The sequence below is a fragment of the Gossypium hirsutum genome, chromosome D05 (genome assembly GCF_007990345.1).
Source record: "Gossypium hirsutum isolate 1008001.06 chromosome D05, Gossypium_hirsutum_v2.1, whole genome shotgun sequence".
NCBI classification, from domain to species: domain Eukaryota; kingdom Viridiplantae; phylum Streptophyta; class Magnoliopsida; order Malvales; family Malvaceae; genus Gossypium; species Gossypium hirsutum.
In genome coordinates this window covers 5,721,813-5,742,645 of record NC_053441.1, presented here as the reverse complement: position 1 = coordinate 5,742,645, position 20,833 = coordinate 5,721,813, and the positions used below count along the sequence as shown (strand labels likewise).

Genomic DNA, 20,833 nt, shown 5'->3' with positions numbered 1-20,833 from the left:
TTATAATTCTAAGGGAGGGCGCCTTTCTGCAGTAGTTTCAACAACACGCAAACTCCGTTAAACTTAGGGTCTGTTTGATTGCAGTATTTCATTTTCTGGAAAATATTTTCCCTCTTTTAATGTGTTTGATTGACCAAAGGAATTGATTTTCTGGAAAAGCAACTTCAAAACACGGGAAAATCTCCCCTTCTTTGCGTAAAATGTCTTACAGATTTTTTTTCCGTAAGACATTTTCCGAAAAACACAACTTCAACCTCTCATTTCCTTCTCATTTCATTTCCTCCTCATTTCCTCTTCGTCCATCAACGTCAGCCTCTCCTCCTCATCGGTGTGCTTCTTCTTCTTGGGTTATCAACAGGTTCTGTTCTTCTTTTCTCTGTCTATTATTTTTGTTGATCGTGATTTTTTCTTAGGTGTGCCTTTCCTCCTTTTCTCTGCTGTTTTTCCTTCTCTATGTTTTATATTGAAGGATCTTGTTAATTTGTTGCAAAGGTGTCAAGCAAAATGCTTCTGCATGAATAGATTTTGGTCTTAGGTTTTCTAGATCTTCTTCCCTAATATGTTTAATCGTGTCCCTAATTTTAAACAATCTAATTAGCTTGCTAAAAAATTACAGCCTTGTTCGTCACCTCTTCTCGCGATTCATCGAAGGTAGATTTCTACTCACATTCTTGATTGGAAGCTCTAGGGTTTTCTGTTTTCTACTTTCTTGATCTTTTTTTTTCTTTGATTGAGTTTTTATTTCAGTTATTTTCTAATTTCAGTTTTGATTGTTAGGGGTTTCTGCATATTTGTTAGTATTTTATTTTTTATTTTGTTCAATTGCTGAGGTTCGACAAATGAAGTAGGATTGAACACAAGAGTAGGAACTTCATCTATCTACTGTTGTTTAAAGTTGTGCATTTTTTTCAATTGAAGTAATGAAAGTGACGTTGAATTCAATTATTCTGGCTGCAGGACTACAAGGAGGAACCAGATTATGGTCGCTATGTTGCTATTGTAGCATCGGCATCTTTGAGGGAGATGATAAAGCCCGGTGCATTGGCTATCATATCACCAATAGTAGTTGGTTCGTAACTGCTCTTTGCTGATTAGTATTTACTTTTGCAAATCATGGATTGGTTTGCTTATTTCTCGTTTTAAACGATCATTTTTTCTCATATATTGTACATATATTGTACATATATTGTACTAATTCCTGCAAATTGTATATTGATATACATTGTTGTATGGCAAAACAGGTCTGTAGATGATGATAAGTGCTTTTAGAACATGAAGCAGACATTTTGTCTATAGTGGAGATATATTTCACATTTTGGCTTTGTCTATAGTGGTAAACATGTAGCAAATATTTTCTTTTCGGGTAGCAGCAAATTTATGCTTAATGCTTACCTGCTGTGGCAATTTCAACTCTCCTATTTTAACCTCAAGAGTTACCTTTATTCAAGGAGTGCTATGGTTGTTACGCCTATGAGTAATACAAGATATGTCATAAGAAATATTTTAAGTGCTAGAATGAATTCCACCTATTATTATATATACTAGATGGATGTTTCTGACATCTGAAATTGCTTATTGTAAATCAATGACTCTTTTAAGTTTAGAATTTGATGTATGAGGACTATCTTTTCGTATCTATGTTTCTTTTGTTGTTTAAGTTGCAATATAGATCTTTCTCTCTGAGACAGATACATACTCAAGGAGAGGTGTATGCACACATGCATGTAATTACATATTATTCTTGTTTACCACACTGTGTCTGTTCTTTACTTCCATAACCATGCTAATATATGTCTGCAGAGCATGATAGCTAGGAAAATCTTGGAACTTCAGCTCAGGAGGATTGGGGTTTTTGCAGCTGAAGAAACCATTAGCTCACATCCAAAGCTTGATAGAAGCTTTAGAATATGTGAACATTGCCATTTCGTATTCTAATAATTTGCTTTCAGTTGATATATATAAATTTGTTCAACTGCTTTCAATTTATATTAATTCTTAATGTATTGGTACTCAGTATATTGCACATATCTATTCAGTATAGGTGGTGTACTACTAATCATGCATTTGGATAATATTATTAATTTCTAGTATTCATTGTGATTTCGAAGCTAATTTATAATTATTCAATCCTTGTTTTTTTGTTTTTTAACACAATTACAAATAATTTATTTGATATTAGTTGTTTTCAATTTATAACGATCAATATTGTAGCTTAATAATTGAGTATTATTATAAATAAATCATTGCAATATATGTAAAAATAATTTAAAATATAAAAATTTATTAATATATATTAATATATGTAAAAAACAACTTTTCCGAAAAATAATTTCAGGAAATTTGTCAAACAGCAGAAAATATTTTACACAGATTCAATCAAACACCGGAAAATATTTTCCAGTAAATCATTTTACAGAAAAGTAAAACACTTTCCAGAAATCATTTTACGGAAAATATTTTACTGCCAATCAAACAGACCCTTAGATGGGAAATGATAACATGTCTGGCGGTATCGGATGAGACTATATACTATTTTAATATCGCCTCTACCCTTTTTCTAATCTTTAAATTTAAATTCACATTACCCACATTTACTATAAAGAAAATTAAATTCACATAAATATAAAAAATAAATAAATTCATATTGTCATTTTAAATTTTGAGAATTTTTATGTGACTTCAAATTTAAATTAAATAATATTATCCAACAAATATTCAATTAATTCGAATTTAATGAGTAAAACAGAAAATGAATTTAGATTTAGATTATTGATTTTATCTCCAAAAATAAATCAGTTTTGAATTATGGATTCTAATATTTGCATCCACTAAAAAATTATAACGAATTTTGATAATAAATATAGGACCATGTGTTCTAAATTTCTACTAATAAGTATGCAATATTTTAATCGAAAAATGCGGATCAAATATCTAAAAATGTCCAAAGTTTTTCTTTATCAAATATCCAGAGTTACACTCTTCGAAATCATCAACACTCTAATTGAGATATAAAACCAAATGTTCAAAATACTTAAAAATTAGAGATTATTTTAAGGTGGTTGATTTTAAAAAAAATAATATTTATTTGTTAATTTAAAAATATGAAATTTCAATTTTTTTTTCTTTTTGTTAACAGTAGAATCAACAAGTAGGAATATAGGATGATTTACCCTAAATTAAGGCAAAGAGTCACTGTTCTCAACGAGGATGAAGAGAGTTAAAAGGTTAGAATAGTATTGATTGGGGAAGAAGGCACTAAGTGCTCTTTAAATTGTTGCGTTTGGGCTTATATATGGAGATAATAGAGGCCTCGCATCATTAGTTTATTGACGATAGAGTCATATTTTATCTCCTTGCAGTGTTGGAAATGTGACTTTCTAAATCGATTATACGATATTTTAGGATAATCGAATAACTAATAGACCTAAAGTTCTATTCGCACTTGACGGAAATAACTTGCCAAGAGTTTGTCATGGTGTTGCTTGATACATAAAGTTCACTATTTTACTTGATATGAGATCCGAGAATACGTGCATAATAATTTTATTTTAGTGTAATTTGTTTGATAAAGTTGGTCAACTAGAGGAGAATGGGCACTCTCTAACAGAAGGGAAACCTCTTGAAAATGCTAAGAAACCAACCGCAGCTGCAGCTGATCAATTGGGAAAAGGTGAGAAGGTCAACCAAACGAAAATATAGTTGAAGCTGGTTTAAAAAGTTTCAAAAATAAATAATTCGCTTTTGTAGATTCTATGGAGCAGACATCTTCCATTTTTACTTTAAACACCTTTTATACAAAAAATTAAACATTTGAGTTACGGGCATTTCTAATCCTTTAAATATCATCTTAACAACTCTCTAATCACTGGTTAACATTTTCCTAAAACAAAAATTATCGTTAGGGATGGTGAGTAGGCACAACTGGCAACAGATTTGTTCACCAGTCAGCTCTTCCATCAACCTTTGAATTTTTTCAAACCCTTTATCAAAGTTTAGTTAGGAAAGTCTGTTATACTAATGGAATAAAAAATAATTAAGGAATCAAATTGAAGGAATAACCAAAGTCTAACGTGCATACACGATCGCAGTTAACATGTTTTTTAAGTCATAATTATATTGATAATTAAAAAAACTCACTTCTTTGCTAATAAATTCAGACTTAATGGTTCGTCACAATTGGCATGTTGAAACAAAACCAAAAATGCTGTTATTAACACCGAAACCTAATGTTATAAATACGTGGAAGCAAATCCCAATATTTATTACAGTGCAATTTACAAAATAGACCCCACAAACACTTTTTTGTATTCTCGGATTTCATAACACATGTTTTGCCTTTTAATCCTTTTCTTTAAACAGCTTGCTTTTGATGATAATCCTAGTTAATTCAAGAAGAAAAAAAAGTAATTGTACCCCAGAATAGATGACTTGCAGTAAAATTCCACGTAATCAACTTTTTTTTTATAATAATATTATTTGTCCCTCAAAATTTTAAATATTATAGAGAAATGATTGTTATACATTTATAACAATATTTGAAACACGGAATTTCAATCATATTTGATTTTTAAAAAATTTTAAAATAAAAAGTTATAATATACCAATAATATTAAACAGTCAGATATATAGATAATAGAATTAACATATATAATTTTATTTAATAAAATATTATCAGTATGTTTATATATAAAATTTAAACATTTTATTTAAATAACATCTTAATTAGTATTTTTATTTTATTTCCATTAGCAACAGAATTAATTTTACGACAAAAGGTTGTTGTAGAAAACTAATTGAGTAAATAGTATATTTTATATTTTATGGTTATTATTATTATAAATGAAAATTGTTATAGAAAATAAAAATGAAACATTAAAAATCGATGCTAACTAAGACTAAACTTGGTTGGCATTCACAGTTTTACCCATATAAGAGTTAGGATATAATATGTTTGCATAAATATAACCAAATAATAGAGCCAAAGACAGTTTTTTAATTATTTAAAAAAACAACATAAAAGGAATAAAATGAATCAAGACTCAATGGCGGGGACCTACATTGTTGTTGGCCGGCAATTGCAAGCAAAACAAAAGAATTCAAACCAAACTTGTGAATCAAGATTTCAGCAATCAAAATTATTCCTAGGACATGCAATGCAGGGAGTGGAGATTAATTAATTAATTACTTAATTATTATTATTATCAGCTTCCCTACCATGTGCTGCAAAAGATAAGGATTCTCTTTTTCTTTTTTACAGATGATTTTTATCATTTACTCAACACTTCACCATATATAGTTCTATCTTCTTTTTCCATCTTTATGTCCTTTAATTAATTTATAGACATTTCTTACTAAAAAGTTGAGAGAGAGAAAAAAAAAAGACTTTTTAATGAAAGTAATGTACTAATAAAGAAAGAGTAAAAATATGAAATTGAGATAGTTTGGGTAGCTTAAGGTATACCCTAAAATCCAGTTTGAAACATATGGGTGTTTTGTTTTCTGCACTAGGGAAAGTAACGTGGTTAAACGTTAAATACTTGGCTCATAAATGTCTGGTTTCATACTTTTTAAGACTTTATTTGGTATCCCAATGGAGAAAGGTAGAAAACTTGTGAATTCTAAATTAATTATAATTAACAAGTTTTTCATCCTTTATCTTTGGAGACAAACAGGGGGGCTTGCCTCCTTTGTTCTTAAAATTTCTTTTACTCGACATAAAATATTTGACATTACCATTTATAGACTCGGGTAGTTTAGAATAAACATGAAACAAAAGGAGAAGTTGAGTTTGATTACCTAACTAAGAAATCGTGCTAAATGGTGTTAGATGAACTAACGTGACCTTTTAACCTGGTTCATTCCATGAAAAGAAATTTATTACTCATCTTCAGAAATATATGTACACAAGTGGTTAACTTTCCCCATTCTGTTGAAACAAATGGAACATAGGTTCTTCATTCATATGATAAAGCAGGCAGACCCAGAGAAGGGAGAAAAAAAGTTGTGTGGTGCAGTCTGCCTGCATCCCAATAATTTTGTTGGTCCAATAATGCTAATAATAACTTTTTTCGCAGGTTGGACTATATACAATCTACTAAAACCAATAGGGTGATGTTAATCACTGTCATTCCATGATACACAAAGCAAAAGCTGTAAGGCATGTGGGAGAGAGAGATAGCAGAGAAAGCAAACAATGAATTATGAGTCAGACAGAGAGTGGAGTGTATGTGTGAATGGAAAAACCCAACAGAACAAAACAAAACAAAATAAAACCAAACCAAACCTAGCTTGCAAGCAAGGACTGCGAATCATTATATTCCTACATTCCTTTTGTCTCTACACTTTGTGTAAACCGAATCTCTAAAGTCTAACACCAAACCCATCAATCACATGTTAACTTTATCTAGAATTTCTTTTATCTCCTTCCATTTACATTATCTACATTCAGTCTGAGTGTCAAATAAGGATACTTTTAGAAAGAAATGAAGAGTCCTAGTAGCCTAGGCTTGAAGTTTTCTTAAGGAAACATAAACAGGAAGATGGAAATTAGTGTCAATTCTATCATTTTTCTTGCAGCAAAAAAAGTAAGCATCCCTCAACTCTTGAGTTATTTCCAGTGGCCTAGTCATGTTAAACAGCTTTATGCGTCAGCAGGGGAATGAAATTTGGCTTTTCAATCATTTCCAACATCACTTTATTCCATTGATGGACTGCAGTGCATTATTTCCTATATAGGGTCCAAAAATGTGTCCAGTATCCGAACAAGATAAAGAAGATGGTAGACGGATATATACTCAATTTAGCTGCTGTAAGCATACAGCAAGGCAATTTTGATAAGTCCTAACAATATGTACAGCAAGATTGCACCAACATGCACCAGAATAAAGACTACTGAGAGAGTAAGAGCCTATTTTTGCAGGGTTTGTAGAAACTGCGGAAAGACAAATTTAGATGCAAAACAACTTAGACATAAATATTGATGAACATATACATTGCACCTGCCTTCACTGTATATAGATACAGTTTAACAACATGTAGGCACAGCTTGATTACTACTCTGAGCCATGCTTCTTCTAGGATGCTTTGTCTCCCTTTCTTTGAACACAACATCAACAACCTTGGTTTATAGCCACCAGTCCAACATGTTGTCCAACTGTTATGATGGAAATTTTGAAAAAATAAAACCACATTATAGTTTTTGGTTATTGTTTCCCCCCAATTATTTCAAATGCATGCATGCTCCGTGATGAACCCAATAAGCACAACGGTGAAAAGAATGATTATCATTACTCATTGCTCATCCTCGAAAAATTGTCGAACTTTTTCCCATCATATTATTAGAATGATCATTGGTTAAGAATAGATAATCCAACAACTCTGCATGAAACACAACATCTAAAGTCAAATCCAGTTAGACCCAACTTGTAATGGAGTCAACCAATTACCTCTTCCCTAACAGCATGCAGCCGTCGATGTTTTTATCACAGTTCAAGACATTTGTGGCACCCGTATAAAAATGGAGAAAATACCTCGCAGGTGACCGGATAAAATTAATTTCTATCATTTTAGTTTTTGTACTATTAAAAAAATTAAATAAATCTAAATTTCAATAAAATTAATATTTACTGTTTACCAGAGTAAATATTTTGAAAACTTATAAGATTTTGCAAAGGAACAAATAATTTTAATCACACTTTTTAAACAATGAATGTTAAAATAATTCCTAGTAAGACTTCAAGCCTGGGAAAGTTTAGACACCAAAGAACATTATATAAGGAGAGTAGTAACTTGAATCTGTCTGCTAGCCCTTCAAATTTAGACAGATAATGTAAAAAGAAACTGCAATAATAAGTTTATCTTTCAACTTGAAATGAATATTAGTTTGAAAGTATAAAACAACTATAGTTTGAGAGCATACAGATTGTTAGTTTACATATTAAATTATGTATGTATGTATGTATGTGTAACGATTGATTGTGATTATAACTATTTATACGGTAATGATTAAAAGAAAAAGATGAAAAACAAAGTAATAATTAAGTATATATCCTTGGAATTTCCTAAGATATAAAGGACAATACATAATTTCAAAAAGTAGTATAGTGTACGGTTGCAATCAGGGTAAAAATATTCCTCCCATGAGAGGACTAATGTTCTTCTAGGACACGAGACAACCTCTCTAAACTAAGTTATTCAAAAAGAGAATAAAAATAATATTTGCGGTAAGCAAGGCAAAATCTGGAATGTAATAAATAACATTGCAAATGAATTTGATGACCCATCTGTAGTTGCCATATGATTATGCCCCACCAGAACCATACTTCTTTCCGAAAACAATCATTTGGAGCTTATCATAGCCTGCAAGCACACCCGCACCAGCAACCGCACGCAGGATGTTGGCACCAGCTCCCTTAAACAGTGACTTAAAGCCCTCCTTCTTAAGAATTTGAGAGAACGCATCCATCGAGCTCTTGTACTTCACGGCTTCACCCGATGTCATCATCATTCTTCTGCGGACAGTGTCGATGGGATAGGAGGCAAGACCTGCTCCATTTGTAATAACCCAACCAAGAGCAAAGCTAGCAAAGAAGCTATCCTGATATTATCCAAAATATAAGATAATGCAGGTGTGAGTGTAATCCTTTAGTACGAATGTTACTTGATGCAAAAGAGAGACAAAAAAATTCTACTAACCTGCAACTTTCCAACAAGGATAACCGGCTTTAGAGAATCATACATTCCGAAGTACAGGCCTCGGTACACAATGATACCAACACATGAAATGTTGAAACCTCTGTAGAGGCCAGCAATACCATCTGATTTGAGAGTCTTGGTGTATACATCAACCAAGCCATTGAATTGCCTCTCCCCTCCTGTCTTTGCGGCTTTGGCATCGTTAGCCAGACGAGTCCGAGCATAATCCAGGGAATAGACAAAGAGAAGGGAAGAGGCACCAGCTGCACCACCAGATGCTAAGTTCCCAGCAAACCACTTCCAGTAGCCATCACGGTCCTTCTTAAAGTTGAACAGTTTTTTAAAGTAATCCTTGAAGGCAAAGTTCAAGGCCTGTAAACGCAGAATCAGAGAATGTAAGTGAGCAGGCAGATCTAAATTCTAAATTGTAATGAAGATAAGGGGGTTTCTGTGAAGACGTTAAGAACCTGAGTCGGGAAATAACGGATCACATTAGCTGTATTTCCTCTCCACAAAGACATCATGCCTTCATCTGCTATTGTTCTTTTAAAGCAATTACCAATACCAGTGTAAGGTTCGGAGAGGCGACCGGCTCTAATCATCTCATCCTGGTTTTGGATTAAGAGCTTGACACGTTCAATAGGAGCAGCAGCAGTTTTGGACACAGCAGCAGAAACTCCACCCATGAGGAAATCGATAACAAAACCGGAAATACCTTTCTCTGATGGAGCCTGGGCACATACAGGTGATGAACTCGATCCAAACAATGAGAGATTATAACTTACTGGGTGGCATGCCAGCTGAGTCATGGGATGCTGTAGTGTTGCATTGCAACTTGCAGATGCAAAACGCTTCTGATGTACAGCAGGCCTTTGGAATCCTCCATACCGATATCGAACATCTTGAGAAAGGCTGGAACCAAGATGGAGTTGTCCAGCAATCTTTAGCATGACAGAAGGATGTTGGTGCCTATCAGCCATCATTTCTCCAATAAACAACCTAATCAGGAACCCAAATATTATGAATAAAATGAGTTGGTAAAGAACAAAACTTGGAAAAGATGACAACGATATATGGCCCTATACGATTATAAACAAGAACCCATTTAAGTTCCATGTTGACACAGTGAAAGAGAATAAAAACTAGTTGAAATTGAAACAAATGAAAACTTGTCCCCCAGATCATAAGGTAGAGGCTTTTCTTGTGAATAAGCTTCATTTTCCATGGTTGCACTATCTAACCAAAAAGATCCCTCTTAGTATCAAAGACTAATTTTACACAATGCCAATGTAGGTTATGTTGAGAAGAAACATTTAGTAAGGAAATGATTTGAGGGGAGGAAAATCAAGTTAATCTTTTTGATGAGATCAATGTTTAATCTGTGAGATTTCATGTTAGTAATATAGTAAAATGATTCATTGGGACATAGAAAGAAAAGATCTTTCTAATGATTGGTTTAAGGTCAGCTGTTACCGTGAACCAAAGGCGCCAAAAAGAACATGTCTGCAATGATTCAGTTCAAATCAAACCAATTGCCAAAATATCACGTCCAGTAATATTATTCACGATTACACAATATAAACATAGTATAAAAAGTAATTCAAAACATACACACACAAAAGAAAAAAAAAACAAGAATATACAAATATATTAAATCTAAATAATACGAATTATTATCATATACAGCTTTCATTGAAAATTGCATTTTCTTTGAAAGACATACACAATAGAAATCATAAAAATAAAAAAAATAAAAAGATGTATTTAAGACTAAATAGTACTGACTGACCTGTAAAAAAAATATGCAACGAAACGAGCAAAAGAAAAAATGAAAGAGATATAAAGAAGGCAAAAGAAAGAAAAGAAATTAAAGAGGGAGACAAGTAAAAGAGGGCAGAAATGGGGGTTTATAAGAAGAAGAAAGAGGAGTTAAAAATACAAGAGCAATAGCAGAATGTAAGCCGAAATGAAAGCATGCCCATAAAACCAGAAAAACAGTTATCCCTCAAAGCAATCACACCTCACATATAAATTATGTAATTGGCACAGAAAACCTAGCAGTTTCCCTAGGGGAAAAAAAACCTAGAAAAGAATGAAAAGGAATAAAAAACTTATCCAAGGAATAATATATTGTATATATTATGAATGGATAGTTCCCATTGCATGGGGAAGGAACATGAAATTATTACTCGATTTTGATTGATACTCATACACCTGAAAATTATCTTCTAATTTATCATCAAATATGTATCCTTTTTTCAAATAAAATAAAAGGATGAGTTTAAAGAATATAAATTCTGATCTTGATTATATTTTTTTTATTAAATGAATTTATGTAATAAATTAAAATTAAATTTTACATATTTAAATTATTGAAAAAAAGAAAAAGAAAAACCACATTACTTCAGTTTAAATAACCATTTTTTATAGAACTGAAATAGCAAATTTTGATTATTTATATAATAAGTAAGTTTATATTTCATAATATATATATTTATAAATAATAAATCTAATATATTATAAATAAATGAATTGCATGAGTTATTTTTATAGGATAGGTAATTTGTGTAGATAATTGTTGTATTATGTTATTTTTATAAGATATTCTGTATGTTAGATTGAAATATGGGTGATTACAGATTAGGTAATGTTAGCAGATACCCCCACGCCAAAAAATGATGAACCCGCCCTAACCCAGTAAAGCAATACCAGTAGCCTAACTTTTACATGCTGCTGTTTTGTTTGCTTCTTTACTAGGAATCAAAAGCTGTTGTCTTCCATTTGAGGAAGAAATATCAATAACGGTAGATTGTATGCACATTTTATTTAGTTGAAATATGATATCAGTCCTATACTTTTACAGAATTTAAGATTTAGTCCATCTTCTCTTATTATTTTCCCAATTCAATCATCAATTTCGTTTATAGTTTCCGCTAAAATTTGTTTACTTGTTTAATTTACATAAATCATACGCCCTATCACGAGGACAACTTAATTAACATGCTAAATTGACAAATTTTGATGAAAAATACCTACAATTGGTATAATTTGACTGGAATTTAAAAAAAAATAAGTTAGAAGACTTAACTCTTAACTTTTTAAGTATAACAACTAAATCTCAAATTGTAAATATACAAGAAATAACAATATATTTTAACCATTTTTTCTTTTTTGTTAAAATATATATAATTTTAATTATGAACTTCAATGGAAAAAACTAACAAGCACTGGAAGATGAATTTAGGGGGGGGGGGAATGGCTTTATGATGGGACCCATCATCGACATGTCTACTTAATTTCATATCTACTAAAAAATTTAATTGTGTTTCTTTTTCTTAGCTCATTCTTCTTAACTTGCTAAAACACTTACAAGTGTTACCGATGAAGAGACAAATCTACAATGGTTCTCGAAATTGGATGAAATGCTTAGAACTTGAAACGCCACATGCATTTGTGACTATTGAAACATTAGAAAGCTACAGTGCCCATCCAATATATAGACCTTTATATTTCCATAATTTTTCATGTATGTATGCCAATCACTTCATTGGAAATGACCCATCCAATAATCCCAGACTGACAAGACTTGACAATTTTAGTTATACAAGAAATGTAATTGAAGGACCTTCTACATTTCCATGTTAATAACTGATAATATGCAGTTGAATATGGAAATACCGGAGAATGTCCCATCATGTGGATTTGGAGCAATGGCTATGTCCTCTTTTTGTATCTTGAAATACCCAAGACTTCCTATAAGACTGCAACAACAGAGAAGAACAAACAACACTAAGAGAGGAGGCGGCCATGCATGCACCAGCTAGCCAAGGTGGTAACCTAACTCCTGTGAAGGGATATAAGATTCCAGCAGCAACTGGCACGCCCAGAATGTTGTAACCAAGGGCCCACACATAGTTAAGCCAAATGCGGGAAATGGTCTTTCTCGACAGATCTATTGCGGTAACTACATCTTCCAAGTTGCTTTTGATAAGAACTATGTCAGCTGCTTCTATGGCTACATCAGTACCAGCACCAATTGCCATGCCTACATCCGCCGCCACCAAAGCAGGTGAGTCATTTATTCCATCTCCCACCATAGCAACCGTCAAACCTCTCATCTGCGTTCCATATTTAAGGTAAATAATGATCAGATGTTATGTACTGAATATCAAGCTCTCGTTCTCACCCCTACCGTTCATCCAATTTATTTATTGAAAATTTACTAGAATACCACCATGCCTCAGCAAATTATTATTCATAGGCATATAATAAATCTAATTGTCACTTTCTAACGACCAGAATTTCACAACTTTTTCACCCTATGAATAGCCTTTCATAATGCGTTTTTGAGAATAAAGCCATAAAATAAAGAAAGACAAGGAAAGTGAAAGGAAAAAGAAAAGAAGCTTACCTGCAAATCTTTGATCCTATCAGCTTTTCCTATTGGATCCATCTCGGCAATTACCTTCTCTATTCCAACCTCTTTGGCTATGGCAGTTGCAGTAGCCCAGTTATCACCAGTTACCATGATGCTTGAGATCCCCATTGAATGAAGATACAATATGACATTCTTAGCTTCCGGCTTCACTGGATCAGTTACTGCAAAAGCTCCAGCAATTTTTCCATCAATGGAAACTAAGACACATGTTCGAGCCTGTTGCTCATGTTCTGAAATGTAGCCCTCAATCTCAGGACCAACTGTGACATTATAAGTCTGCATAAGCCTCTTGTTCCCAACTAAGACCATTTTGTCACCAACTTTTCCGCTCACCCCAGTGCCAGGGTGCACCTCAAAGTCCTTTGCCTCTGTGACATGTTGATTATTGGATTGCCTGTTAGATTCTATCTTCTGACGCAATTTTCTAGCATGCTCCAGGAAAGCTTTGGCTATTGGATGTTGACTATTTGCCTGAAATTTTAAGGCTTAAATGTAAAAAAAGCCCCTAAAATTAAAATTAAGAAAACCATCCAAACCCCTACTATTTTATTGCAATAAACTGAAGCCATTTCTGATTGGATGGAAAATGGTTAACGGTCATCGAGGAATCAATTAGATGAAAACAGATGTTTGAATCGATTGCAATAAACAGATAAAAGTTTGGGTTAACTAGCTTAAGTCATTCAATGGCATTTTGCACCATTCAAGATGCCATAGCTCTAAAAAGGAAAAAAGGATATCAACTTTGGGTAAATCTAATATATAGAATTGCATCTTCTTTCAAAATAAGCTTTGGTTTAATATTTACACTCCCCAAAAACCAAAAGTAACAAAATTCAGATCTAGTTGTACAATTAGAGCTATCCAAATTTCTCACGAAGCTTTTCTATATTTGTTCCCTAGCAACTTCACTAAATAGAATCAGGAGAGTACAAAAAGCTAGGCATGTACCTCAGCAGCAATAGCAACATCGCAGAAGTCTTCCATTGACACGCTTGAAAAGAGCATAACATTTACAACCTCAGGTTTCCCAACTGTCAATGTCCCCGTCTTATCAAACACAATTGCTTTCACCTACAGGATAAAGAGAGCAGGTAGTTCAGGTTGCAACAGTCATCTGCAAGGGAACTCGTTACATTAAATCTATCCAACTTCCGAGACCTAGGTTCACCTTGTATTACTGTGTGTATATATTGGCCAATGCATTGTTTTGTTGTTAAAGGACTCATAAAGGTAAGGCAATAAACAACACTTCTGAACAAGACATCTGTTATATTGTTATAAAATTATAAATGACACTGACAAAAGTGTATCGAAGCTGATATTCTGGTTATCTGAAATGAAGAAGTGACCTTCCACTACAAGCAACAACCATGAAATATAAAATCAAAGGGTGATGCCCTTTTTAAAGAAATCCACATTTTTATAAAATGTTAGTTGATATGCAGTTTGATAGATAAAAGTTGCTATTTTCCTAGGCAAAAACAATTATTTTAGAATGAATCCATAGTAGATAACTTCCAAAAATGACTACTACTTAAAACTATAACTAAAAGGTCGGCAAATCTGATAATGGCAATGAGTTGTGTTTTTTGTTCACACAATTCCGAACCGAGAACCGAGTATAATTATCAATCGACAAATTTTTCAGGACAGAGAAAGTTGCTAATAATGCTCAATTATGATTGTAAACTCATACATACTAAGTTATCAACCCAAATTCAACCTTAACCTGTTCTAGGTTTTTCTAAACACAAAATGGTTATACCTTGTGTGCCTTCTCAAGGGCATTTCCACCCTTAATCAGCACACCAAGTGAAGCACCCTTCCCTGTGGCAACCATGACAGCTGTAGGGGTTGCTAGTCCTAGAGCACATGGGCAAGCAACCACCAACACTGAAATACCAAACTGGAGTGCAAGTTCAAATTTATCCATGCCTTTCGGGATCCAATGTTTAGGGTAAATACCAATAACCCCAGGGATCAGCCATCCCAACCAAGTGATAAATGCAGTGAGAACAATCTGATATTGGACCAAAAAAAATGATACATTCTGTTAGAAATTTGCATAGAGATGCATTATGTAACAAAAGGAATAATTAGTTACATAAAGCCCAGCATGATGCTCAAGTTCTACACTCTTCATTAATGCAAATAGATTAAGAGAAAGTGCAAAGTAAAACAAAAACCACATACACAGCACAACTTGTAAGCCTAAACTATTAAAAGCAGTAGGAAATATTAGTTATCAATAGTCATTCAATAAAAAATAATCTGTTTTCCACGGAAAAAAAGCAAAATTGTGTTGAAAGTAAGAAAAAGATGTTCTTTGTTTATCAGTGATGTTTCCAGCCATATTCATTTTGCCATGTTGGCCTCTTTGCAAGCAGTATGAGTGCAGCTGTGCGTCATACACAAAATAAGTTATCATAAATAAGATCATCCATAAATCAGTCTCTCTCTCTTTGATTTTGTTTTTTTTACTTCTGCACAATATATGGTTTAGAACTTTGGCTTAACCTAGAAGATCAATTAAAGGTTCAAATGAATAAACCAGCCAACAAACAAGTCCATTGTCTACAATTATAGTGAAAAAGATCTAAACCAAAAACAGAAAGAATCATGTTATAGAGTTCAGGGAATCCAACCTCCAGCTGACAACCTGAGGTATGGATGATTAGAGCTATTTGATACATTCCAAATTAATGATAATAGTTTGAAAGTTTTTAAATATTTCAAAAAGTTAACAAGAAGCAAAGAAGCCTTTCAACTAAAGAAAAATCAAGAAAAAGAAATTATACCCATCAGTTTTAAGAAATAGCAATAAAAATGGTACAAACAAAATTTTGGGCAAGGAAAAAGGAAGTTACTGCAGGAACAAAAAACCGAGAAATCCGGTCAGCAATTTTCTGAATAGGTGCACTGGCGAGCTGAGCAGCTTCAACAAGCTGAACAATTTGGGAAAGCGCAGTCTCTGACCCAACATGAGTAGCCTTGACCAGTAAACATCCATTCTCATTCATAGTTCCACCAATAACCTGCTCATAGCAATTGAATTAAAAGAATTCAACATTTAATAAAGTCAGGCATACCTTAACAAACAAAATAAAAAAGGCAGGAAAAGAGTACCTTGTCACCAGGCTTTTTAGCAATAGGTTGTGCCTCCCCTGTGATCATACTCTCATTCACATAGCTTTGACCATCAATGACAATGCCATCAACAGGAACTTTCTCGCCAGGAATGATCTTGATTATGTCGTTCCTTTGTATTAGTTGGGTGCTGATTGCCACCTCTGAGACAACATTTCCATCATCATCTAATATCAGCAAACATGCACTATCAGGAGCAAGGTCTGTCAGCTTGGCTAAAGCATCTGATGTTTTCCCTTTAGCCAACACCTCTAAATATTTTCCTAAGAGAATAAAGGATATCAGCATTGCACTTGTCTCAAAAAAATCTTGTCCTTTAAATGTGTCAGAGCTCAGAGACTTAATTGCTACATAAACAGAGTAAAAGTATGCAGCATTGGTGCCCATGGCTACTAAAACATCCATATTAGCAGATTTCAGTCTCAATGCGTGGTATGATCCTTTATAAAACCTGATAGAGACATCAAAAGACAGAATGGTTACGCTGCAAGAACTGGTCACAATTAGTATATGCCTCTCCTGAGGAATGGAAATGCTGAATCTTTGACCCCAAAAAAATAAAAGTAGCTAATATTCTACATGGAAAATGACTACCAACTCATTACCTTCGGCCAACAATGAACTGTACTGGTGTGCAAAGAACCCATCTCAGAAGCAATCCGACAGTAAACATGTTGTAGATCTTGTACTCTAACCAATCACCAAAAGGAGGAAGCATTGGAAGCACCATGGAGAATATGAACAGAGGAACTGAGAACAGGCAGCTTAAAAGGAACTGATTCCTATTGTTATTAATTTCATGGTGCTGCTCAGTTTCTCTTTGTCTAGGAGGTATATACAAGCTTGCCTTGTATGATCCATGAGCAACTTCTTGTACAGCTTCAATAATGGATCTTGGACCAGTAAAGTCTGGGTCATAGTTGACAGTGGCCCTTTTTTCCTCCAAGTCCATCTCGACGTGATTTACACCTATGGCTGACTCAAGGTAGGACTTAATAGTATTCATATCCTCCACTGATGACACTCCTTCAAGTTTCAAATGTACTTTGTTTGCTTCATTTCCAGAACTAATGAGATCAGCTCCAAAGCCAGCATCTTCTATTGCTTCAATGATGCGATCAGAATCAGTAATATTGGGATCAAAGTGAACCTTAGCTTCTTCAAGAGCTAGACCAACAACTGCCTTTTTAACTCCATCAAGGAACTTTAGAGCACGTTCAAGGGATTCGGAACAACTTGTACATGCCATTCCCTTAATCCTGAGCCGGCAGACTGCTATCTGTTGCTCTGAAAACTCCTTAACAGGGAAACCAGCATCCTCTATTGTCTCTTTAATTAATTTTGGCTAAAATAAAATACAAACAAGTTCTTTTGAGTTACCAACAATAGAAAGATATAAACTAATTATGAGGAAAACCACAAAGAAATACCAAAAGACAAATTAAATTCATGAAGATAAACCCACAGATTAAGATCTCCACAAAGTGTTGAAGCGTATAAGAGAAACATGGTTTAAGAACCAAAGATTTAGCACTACACTTGCACTGAATAAATTTTATACGCTTGACCATGGTGCCATCATGGTGGCAGTATGGGTAGTTAGAATAACCAAGTTGCCAAAGTAGTCTATTGTGAGTAGTGACCATAAATCATTCTCCACATTATAAGGATAAAGATTCAATCAATTTCTTAAAACTTACATTGACGAGCTTTGGAACATACTCAATTGCCACGTGGCCATGAATCGGTGACACTGATACACTCTCAACACCGTTGATCTCTCCAAGCACAGATTCTATGGAAGTCACACAAGATGCACACTTGATATTCCCTATTTTGAACATCACTGTTCTCTTCTTTTCCAGCTTATCAACAGGTTCAGGTATAGTTACGCAAACACTATCTGAGGGCTCCAGCAAAGGCCTCTTAAGATCATCCCTCCCATTCAGTTCCATTTTATTGTCTCCAACATTAATATTCATGGCTCCTGTGAAAACATGGTAAGCAAAACATAAATATAAATATGTGTATACATCGCAGTTTAGACTTCTTCAGTAATAAAACGGTTTCCAATGCATAATTTCACGGTCAATTTGTGAAGCTTAAAACAAATTTTAGTGAAAGATAGGAGCAAAAACTTTTCTGCTCGATGTTGCATAAAATTGAACTAAAAAAGAGACAACAAAATCAGGGTTCAATCATTACTTTAAAACAACTGTAAATATCAGATAGCAATAAAAATAAACAATTGAATGGTATTATTAGATAATTACGCAATCAAGGGGAAGTAAAAAAATAGGAGCAAAAACAAAGCACATAAAAAAAGCCGCCGAGGCTTTGTACAAATCAAACACGATAAAAGTTACTTAGAAATTAAAGTTCTAAATTATCGACCATATATAAATAACATGAAGTCCACAGATAAACTTTCGTGAATACAAATCAATTCCAGAAGAGAATTTCACGATTCAAGCTGAAACGAATTACTTTTACTTCAAAAATATTAATTTCTGTCAACTCGGAATATGAATCAATAAACAAAGAAGATAACCTTTAAAAAAAATCCAGAAGTTTAAACAGGCCAAACAACTAAAACTCGTAGTTCTGACATAAGAAGAAAAAAAATAAACGCACACACAAGCACACACATGTATATACAAAAAAAAAATTCAGAGAGACCTCTTTTCACAGGGTGGTTAAGGGTGAGTATTTGTTTTGATTGGGGAAAAAGATAAATGAAAAGTGAAAGTTCTTTTTATGTAAAAAAAAAGAGGGGGGAAATGATTAGGGTTTTAGAATGGAAAGTAGATTATATTTGCTAAGGTTTGAGAAGGAATTGGAATTTTGTTCCCAATGAGAAGTGAAGGGGAAGGGAGAATGGAATGGAATGGACGGTCGCAGGAGAAAGAAGAGAAAGTGGCAGAGTTTGGCTTTTCGAGGGAGGGTTTCTGTTCGTCTTTTTTAGTCAAATTTATATAATGGAGGAAAATGAATATTTGAACTTAACGTCTTATATGCCATTTCCCACCACCTTGCTTAACTAACCCACGGATCACCGCTATCTTTATGCTATATATACATATATTTCTACACCAGTGTAAAATTCATTAATTTTTTTAAATCATTAAATAAAAATAAATTAAGGCCGATATTAAATTAAAACTTTCCATTTTTTAAACATTAAAACATTTTCTTTCCTATACTAATTATTTGAACCCATAATAATTTTTTTTATAATAACAAAAAATTTATGCTTTCTTTCCTCTGTTCCAGTTCCCCATTTTGTTACCCATGATCAATTTCTTCTCTTTTTGTTTTATCTTAGAAGAAGCGCAAAAAGGTAAATGCAATTTAACATCGATTTTATTTATCATAAATCATTCATTTAAATATTTTGTAATTAAAAAATCTCTCTAAATAATATCTAAAAATGTGTCATAAAATAATCATAACAACACATTAAACTTATCAATAAAGATACTCCAATAATTACTCTCAACATAAGAAAGAAATATTCAAAATGAAGATTTTAAGATTTCTCGACTCTCTCAATCATAATTTACCAATAAAAGATAAAATCCTTTGAATCCCAACCTACCCTAAATCTTCTAACATAAAATAATTAACAAAATGGAGGGAGTTAAATGATGGAATCGGACATGCTTTGATTTTCGTATAGGACAAAGTTACTCGTAAAATATTTATAATTTGATTTGTTATTACTGTTAAAAAGAATATTTTAGTATAATTTTAGCCAACGAACACTTCGAAACTTGTATGCGTCAGGCTGGCTTTGATAAAACGTACTTTTTGTTTCTGGTATTAACAGCTTACTATTTATTTAATAAATTTCACCCTTTTTAATTGTAATGTCAAAAGTCAAAACCTGCATCATAATAAACCAAATGCATGAATATTGCCTTATAATATTTCTTGTTATAAGCTCATAATAATTAGTAATTATTATTTTATGTAGTCAATTTATACATTCATATAAAAAAAACGTATTGCAGAAATTCTAGCATAAGCTACGAGAAGAAAAATTAATATTAACTTAGCCTAAGCTCCCAAAAGTGAGAGCGGTTAGATTATATGTAAAAGAAATCCAGAAAGTGAATAAATAAATAAAATAGGAGAAAATGAAGAAACCGGTATTACCCGGAAATCAGTAACCAAAAAAATAAAAAGTCATGTTGTGGAAATAAATAAAAAAGCCCTCCCTTCTCCTGTGTCGTTCCTCTCTCCCCTGTCGTCGTTCGTCATCATTGACCTCTCTGATTTTGCCGTTCATCGTCGTTGATTTATCCACTCCCATCTCGCCATTCAGCATTTCTAACCCATCTACTCCCATCACGGAAAAATAATAATTTTTCCCCTCCCTAATTGCCATTTATCATCACTGACGCTTCCTATCCCGACGTTCATCATTGTCAACCCATCCACTCTCAGCTCACCATTCATCATTACGGGCCCCACCGCCACCACCATTTTTCAACAATATTAAAACTATCCGTTTTTTCCTCTTAATCTTGTAATTAGAATTATTAAGAT

General features: G+C 33.2%; 3 protein-coding genes across 7 annotated transcripts; 1 reads left to right on the top strand and 2 right to left on the bottom strand.

The window, feature by feature from the left end:
• Positions 1–8: 8 nt before the first annotated feature.
• LOC107913088 (uncharacterized) lies at positions 9–2,112 on the top strand. Of its 4 annotated transcripts, XM_041093325.1 has the most exons (5): positions 9–358; positions 617–651; positions 958–1,069; positions 1,242–1,333; positions 1,801–2,112. In XM_041093325.1, the coding sequence occupies exons 1-4, from the start codon at positions 201–203 to the stop codon at positions 1,267–1,269; spliced, it is 333 nt and encodes a 110-aa protein (XP_040949259.1). In that variant the 5' UTR covers positions 9–200; the 3' UTR covers positions 1,270–1,333; positions 1,801–2,112. The 4 variants fall into 4 exon arrangements, 2 of the variants coding, with proteins under 2 accessions (XP_040949259.1, XP_040949260.1); XR_005913777.1 differs by lacking the exon at positions 617–651 and having other exon boundaries at positions 25–358; XM_041093326.1 differs by lacking the exon at positions 1,242–1,333 and having other exon boundaries at positions 34–358.
• A 5,906-nt stretch (positions 2,113–8,018) lies between these two features.
• Positions 8,019–10,806, bottom strand: LOC107959311 (ADP,ATP carrier protein 1, mitochondrial). The gene is made up of 4 exons (XM_016895335.2): positions 10,484–10,806; positions 9,162–9,693; positions 8,695–9,066; positions 8,019–8,596 (listed from the first exon to the last, which is right to left on the bottom strand). Exons 2-4 carry the CDS (start codon positions 9,675–9,677, stop codon positions 8,300–8,302), a joined length of 1,185 nt encoding a protein of 394 aa, XP_016750824.2. The 5' UTR covers positions 9,678–9,693; positions 10,484–10,806; the 3' UTR covers positions 8,019–8,299.
• A 1,370-nt stretch (positions 10,807–12,176) lies between these two features.
• LOC121217620 (copper-transporting ATPase HMA4) lies at positions 12,177–19,324 on the bottom strand. Of its 2 annotated transcripts, none has more exons than XM_041093323.1 (9): positions 18,834–19,324; positions 17,983–18,269; positions 16,888–17,627; positions 16,262–16,733; positions 16,003–16,170; positions 14,901–15,155; positions 14,084–14,206; positions 13,106–13,603; positions 12,177–12,812 (listed from the first exon to the last, which is right to left on the bottom strand). In XM_041093323.1, exons 2-9 carry the CDS (start codon positions 18,262–18,264, stop codon positions 12,387–12,389), a joined length of 2,964 nt encoding a protein of 987 aa, XP_040949257.1. In that variant the 5' UTR covers positions 18,265–18,269; positions 18,834–19,324; the 3' UTR covers positions 12,177–12,386. The 2 variants fall into 2 exon arrangements, with proteins under 2 accessions (XP_040949257.1, XP_040949258.1); XM_041093324.1 differs by having other exon boundaries at positions 18,962–19,324.
• Between the last annotated feature and the right edge of the window lie 1,509 nt (positions 19,325–20,833).